Source organism: Electrona antarctica, assembly GCF_951216825.1.
Source record: "Electrona antarctica genome assembly, chromosome: 21".
Classification (NCBI taxonomy): domain Eukaryota; kingdom Metazoa; phylum Chordata; class Actinopteri; order Myctophiformes; family Myctophidae; genus Electrona; species Electrona antarctica.
The window spans coordinates 29,625,100-29,631,852 of record NC_136802.1 but is presented as its reverse complement, the minus strand read 5'-3'; the positions used below and the strand labels follow the sequence as shown (position 1 = coordinate 29,631,852).

At 46.5% G+C, this 6,753-nt stretch overlaps 1 protein-coding gene across 1 annotated transcript; it reads right to left on the bottom strand.

The window, feature by feature from the left end:
- Nucleotides 1–2,315: 2,315 nt before the first annotated feature.
- On the bottom strand, nucleotides 2,316–6,407 carry LOC306914321 (DNA topoisomerase 2-alpha-like; the record flags this gene model as incomplete). The annotated part of the gene is made up of 1 exon (XM_079491318.1): nucleotides 2,316–6,407. One exon carries the CDS (start codon nucleotides 6,405–6,407, stop codon nucleotides 2,316–2,318), a length of 4,092 nt encoding a protein of 1,363 aa, XP_079347444.1.
- Between the last annotated feature and the right edge of the window lie 346 nt (nucleotides 6,408–6,753).

Sequence of the window (6,753 nt, the reverse complement as noted above, 5' to 3'; positions counted from 1 at the left end):
CAAGGGGGAGTGGTTAACCAGGCTAAGACTTGACAGAGCAAGACCTTTAACTAAGTAAGGAAAGCACTTGCATGGAGGGCTCTGAATGGTATGGCCAATGTGTGGAAGTCAGACCTCCCCTGAAATTAATTTCAGCTTCTCTGCGATTGTAGAATGCTGGCCTGCCCTACAGAAGTCCTGTGCGGTACTATAAACATCAACCAGGATGAGCATGTTACCAGCAATCTTGTGCTGTGAACCAACACACAGGCATCGATCACGACAGGTGACGAGGGTAACATACTAAAGATGTGGGGGAAGAAAGTACTTACGAGCTAGCCACGTGCATGGACGATCGAGTTGTCTGGTGACACACCGCTGGAGGGCTTGTCAGACTACGACCTAGAGAGAGATTTAGTTGACAAATTAAATGTGTTATACATTATTGTTGAATTGAGAGAATTATTGATGATAAAAATCTTGCTAGAAAGAAATGCTGTTTGCAAAGGTTCAACTGTCCAAGGCTGGAAGTTGGCCAGTTCTGGGAAAGGAGCCATCCTGTCATGTAACTGGCCACCACACGGTGGTAACAACCTATTGTTTGTTATTTTGTTACTATTAATTGTGGGTTGTTATTATGATTATATTTAAAACTGCAGGTTCTACAACGTCAAAGCTTGCTTGAGATGGGAATCATCGCTAGAGATACCATTTCAGTGATTCTTTTCGCACTTGACATGAATGTGCTGGTGAAGGTCTGCTGAGGTTCAGTGCAGAGGGCCCCTCGCCAAGCCCGGTATCCAACAACCACCCATTAGGCCGGGCCTTTATGGATGATAAAAATGGTGCATTTATATAGCGCCTTTATCCAAGGCGCTTTACAGAGATTGTGCATTACATTCACCCATTCACACACACATTCATACACCGATGGCAACGGAAACCATGCAAGGCACCAACTAGCACATCGGGAGAAATTAGGGGTTCAGTGTCTTGCTCAAGGACACTTCGACATTAACTCTGGGGGAGCCCGGGATTTGAACTGGCAACCTTGCGGTTTCCATCCAGGCACTCTACCCCTGAACCACTGCCGCCCTCTGACTGTGACGTCACGTTGTCCCAGGGAGCAGGTGCATGGAGCCTGAACAGCATGAAGGAGCTGACCACCTGGGCAGCTCGCATGAGCTTCAAGCCAGTGAAGTACAAATCTCTAACCCTGAATGAAAGGTCATCAACAAGTTGAAAATAGAAGCTCCCAACGGCTGGGAGCTTTTCAAAGTTACAGACTTCTGTGCAGACTTCTATTTTCTGTATTGCCTTATCCACTGTTGGTCCTGCACCTGCCATCCAGTAGAGCCAGTTCTATTCTTTCTCTAAAGGTTTGACTGCAACCTGCAAACAACAGCAGCCATCTATGCGACCAAACTAGAGCTGGAAGCCTGATGGCTAGCCGCAGCGGCAGTGGACAGGCCTACTTGGAAAATTCCAGCCTGGATTTTCCAACATGGTATATGGATTATCTGGCCCCCTGCAAGCCCCTCTTCCCAGTGAAGGCCATCACTTTAGTCAGTTTGTAGTTTATATATTTTGTAGCTGCCAGCTCTGAATACCTGTAGGCCTATATCTTTTGTTGTTTTCCCCACCAAGAGCACCTGCACCTACCAACACTCAACAAACGGCGAACGGCGGTTTTCTTCATGTTTAGAATGAAGCAGACACTGAGCTCCCGCCCTTGCAGCACTCATAAAATATCAGGTTCATTTGAATAGAGCACCCCAGCACAAAGTGACAATGCGGACAGCAAGCACCAGAGTTGTCACAACAAGGGCGCCAGAGACTCAACAATAGTTTTTCCTTGAGGCCATAGAGCCCTGAACTAGGACAAAAAAAGAAATTAATTAATTAAACATTAACATTAAAAGCTGTATTGTAATTCACCTTTAGTGGAACAATAAAACCCCCTACACAAATTGTACACGGCACATATTGTCAGTAAAACTACTTTTGTAGAAATTAACAACTAAAATAAGTTTCCTTAAATAATATATGATCTTTGCTGCAATGTAGTATGTACGTATGTATACTTTCTCACTGCATATTCTACCATACATAGTTTATAAATTATTCTCCCTTCAAATTATGTACACATTACTGCTAGAAGGGTTTACCTTCTTTCAGTATTTGATTTCTGACAATTGATTTGTCAGAACAAAATCCAACATTACTAATCAAGACAATTGAAGTCTAAGAGCTATGTGCTTTACGTTTTATAGGTCATAACTAAATGGAACTTGAGTAAGAAAAAACCAACCGCATTGGGTCAAACAAACTTAAGGTTAGTTAGAAACGTCACTATCGTCTAACATCAGCTTCTGCCATTTACTGCTCCATTCAAAGCAGTCATTGGTAGATTTCTTGGCAATAGGTTTGTTCCTTTTCCTGTTATGTGAGTCAACTTCGCTATCAGACATGTCACTGTTGTCTGTGAAGCTGCCTTCATCACTGATGGCAGCTTTCCTTTTTGGAGCTTTAGCCTCAAAGTTGTCAACGCTGTCCTTGCTGGTGTTGATATTGTACTTGTTGGCCACGCGTTTGGCTTTGTGTTTGAGCTTGGCCTTAGGCACCACCATGTCATCAGCCTCGTTGGCTACCTCCATCTCACCGTCTGATCCAGACTCATCAGACCACAACTTATTCTCTGTCTTTGGCACCGACTTTCTGCTGCCCTCTCCTTTCTGGAGGGTGTTCTTTCGGTTGGCGTCTGCCTTCATGGCGCTGGTAATGGAAAGGATTATGCGTTGAGCCTGTTGGGTGGGCAGGTGTTCTTTCTTCACATCTGCCGCTTTTCCCTTGCCATCCTTACTCTTTACAGCAGGCATGGCAGCATTCTCCTTCTCCTGCTCCTCAACACGCTCCAGTTCCTTAGTGAAAGCATCAAGGTCCTCCTTCCACAAGCCAGGAGGAGTCTTTTTCTTTAAGACGTTGAGCTCAGTCATTTTGGCATCCCTCTGTTTGCACAGCTCCTGTTTCTTTTCTTTGGTCAGGAACCACATGGGCATACTCAGCAGATAGTTATAATCTGGGGCATTCTTGTCTTCCGGCTTCTCATCTTCTTCACCATCCTCCATTTCCTCCTGATTCTTTTCTTCACTCTCTTTCCAAGCCTTGACCGGGTCTGAATCATAGCCCATCTCCTGCAGCATGCAAATTAGCTCCTTCTTTGGCTTGTTCTCGATGACCAGGGTGCCTTTGATCTTCTCCAGGATGAAGCGTGCCTGGTTGGTGAGATAAGCACTCTCTGCCCCCAGCAGGCCGACCAGCCATTCCTTCCTCAGCACATAATACTTCATCCTCAATTCAAAGAAGGACTTCATGATGTCCTGCACAGACTCATACTTTTTCAGGCTGCCAGCATGATCGAACAGCACCATGGAGTTGCAGGTGAGCGTGCTTTGCAGCTTGAAGACCTTGTGGAGGCCAGCATCCTCCGCCGCCTTCAGTTCCTCCTCCGTCATCTTGACCACGAAGCGCACCGTGGTGTCAGTGTGGTACTCCTTGTAGTCTGTGATCTGGGCCGGAACCTTCTCTGTGCCATTCAACATGGACTCCAACACGTTCTCCTTATAGGCCTGTGTCCACGTTCTGACTGGCAATTCAGAAATTTCAATGGTGGTGGAGTCAATGATGGCCACTTCTCCACTGTTCATATACTGGTTGGCATCCAAATGTTGAATGGACCCATTGAAACCCTTGTAGTTAGGAAGCATGGGCAGTGGCTCATCTCCATTGAGCATGAGGCGAAGGTTGTTGACGATGGCCCTGATGTCATAGTTGGGGATATGGCTGGCCCAGCCAGTGCCAATGCCGTCACTTCCATTCACCAGCACGGTGGGGATAATGGGAATATACCATTCCGGCTCCACACGCTGATTGTCGTCATAGTTGTACTTGAGCAAGTTGTCATCTACAGCGGGGAAGGCGAGACGGGCCAGTGGACTGAGCTTGGTAAAGATGTATCGAGGGCTGGCACAGTCCTTGCCACCATGTAGCCGCGTTCCAAACTGACCCAGGGGCTGCAACAGATTGAGGTTATTACTTCCTACGAAGTTCTGAGCCAAGCCAATAATGGTCATCATCAGGGAGGCCTCGCCGTGGTGGTAGGCTGATTTCTCAGCTATAGAACCAGCCAACTGTGCCACCTTCACCTCGTGCTTGTCATTCCTCTTGAAGCAGCAATATAGCACCTTCCTCTGGCCTGGCTTCAAACCATCAACCAGGGAGGGAATTGACCTCTCATTGTCAGAGTTGGAATAGAGCACGAGCTCCTTGTTGACAAAGTCATTATAGGAGAGAGACTTGGTGACGTGACCGTACAGGTAGTTCTCAGGCAGATTCTGTTCCCTACGCTTCCGCCTGTTCTTCATGAACCGGGTCAGCCACTCTTTACGCTCTTCCACCTTACTCTTACTAAAGGCCAGGCCGATTGCCTTGTCGTCTGCAAGCCCAGAGTATTTGAATGGAATACGATGCCTCTCCATGTCACAGAAATACTCTTTAGCTTCCTTCCCTGTGCTGGTACCCAAACCTTTGTAGTACTTGATTTTCCAGGATTTCATGTTGGGCTGCTTCTCTTTCCACTCATTGAATTCAGGGATACTGTAGAAAGGCAGTTGTGATTTCTTGGTAGAGGCCTTGATGATGGGGGTGATGAACTGTTCCAAGAAGTTGTGGCGCAAAAGGGAAGGCCAGTAGAAATGGAAGAAGTTTATGACCAGACCCTTGATGTGGGATCCATCCTGATCCTGGTCTGTCATGATCATAAGCTTGCCGTAGCGCAGGGTTTTCAAAGACTCCGGGTCACTGTAATTCTTATCATATTGGAGGCCCAGGATCTTGATGATGTTGTTGACCTCTGCATTCTCCAAAATCTGTTTTTGAGTAGCCTCCCGAACATTTAACATTTTGCCCCTGAGAGGGAAGACTCCATAGCGGTCCCTGCCCACCATGCCCAGCCCGGAAACAGCCAGTGTCTTGGCAGAGTCTCCCTCGGTGAGGATCAGAGTGCAGCCAATGGAGTTCCTCCCACCTGCATCATTGGCGTCATCCAACTTGGGCAGACCCTTGATTTTGTTGTGTTTGACAGTTGAGCACTTCTTATTGAGTTGTGATTGAGCCTTGAACTTTATCCAGTTCATGATTCTCTCCACAATCCCAGATGATGTGGCCTGTTTGATGAACTTGTCACTCAGAAAACATTCCGATCCAAAGTTATTCTTCTGAAGGGTCATGTTTTCTTTAGTCTGGGAGTCAAATGTGGGGTTCTCTATCAGGCAGTTGACAAACAGCCACATGTGGCTCTTCACTTGGAAAGGCTTGATGGCTACACCGGCTTTGTTGTTCTTCTTCACCACCTCCATGAGCATGGACACCAATTGGTCAGCCAAGTAGTCTATGTGCCTCCCTCCCTTCGTGGTGGCGATACTGTTGACAAAACTGACTTGCTGGAAGCCCTTCTCACTCATGGTGAGGCACACCTCCCAGCGTGCATTGACCACCTCATGGATCACGGTGAGAGGCCCGCCGAGTTCATCCACCTTGTCCTTTACGTACAAGTCTATGTAGTTACGGAAACCCGTCACAGGCAGTTGCTTTCCATTTAAAAACACGCTCACCCCTTTGCAGGTTCCAGCAACGTCATAGGCTCTTCTGGTCATGAGGGCCACTGTGTCACTTTCCAGGACACACATTTTGAACTTGGGCAGATCGGGCTGGAAGGTGATGCAGGTGTACTCCTCCCCATCAAAAGGTTTTATGTTAGACTCTCCAGCACGACCCATGTTATCGTACCAGGTCTGCTTGAAAGTCCTCTTGGATTGCTTGCAGGAAGTCTCTACGGTAAATTGGGTGCTGAAGATGTTGCATAACTTAGCACCATATCCATTACGTCCACCTGTGACTTTCTTCTCATCATCATTATAGTTACTTGAGGTGAGCAGCTGTCCAAAAATGAGAGCTGGTATGTAGACCTTCTCCACCTTGTGCTCCACCACAGGGATACCCTTCCCATTGTTCCACACGCTGATAATGTTGTTCTCAGTGTCAATGTTGATCTTGATGCAAGACATTTTTACGTCCCTTTGCTTATTGTCGGCAGCATTCACAAGGATCTCATCAAATATCTTGTAGAGCCCCGGCACAAATGTTACATCGCGGCAGTTCAGTCCCACCTCTTCATCATACACCCACATTTGCTGCGTGACAGGCTCCACGGAACCAATGTAGGAGTCTGGTCTGAGCAGGATGTGCTCAATCTGAGTCTTCTTTTGGTATATACTCTCCACAGACACATGCTTGGGATCTTTGTCCCTTTTTGTCTTCACCTCCTTCCTGTTATCATACAATGTGTCTAGCTCCACAATCTCAGCCATTCTCGTGTTGTCCACAGCAACCTGCTATACATACCGTATGATAAACTATAGTATTTATATCTTATCGCACCAAAACCTATGGCATTGTTGTTACATTGCGCTTACGTCACTAACTAACTAAGTTATTTCGATCATCATCAACCATATAACAGATCATTACAAGTAATGTTACATCACACATTTTCTTTTTGAGTGGTGTAAACCACTCCTACAACTGGCTTTGTTAGTTTATGTGTCTGTCTGTCTGTTCGTACCAAAAAATGAGCATGGTTGCTATGGTCACCCAGTTCACACGGGTGTGATTTCATTACGTCAGACATTACGTCAGACCACAGCTGATCAGTCT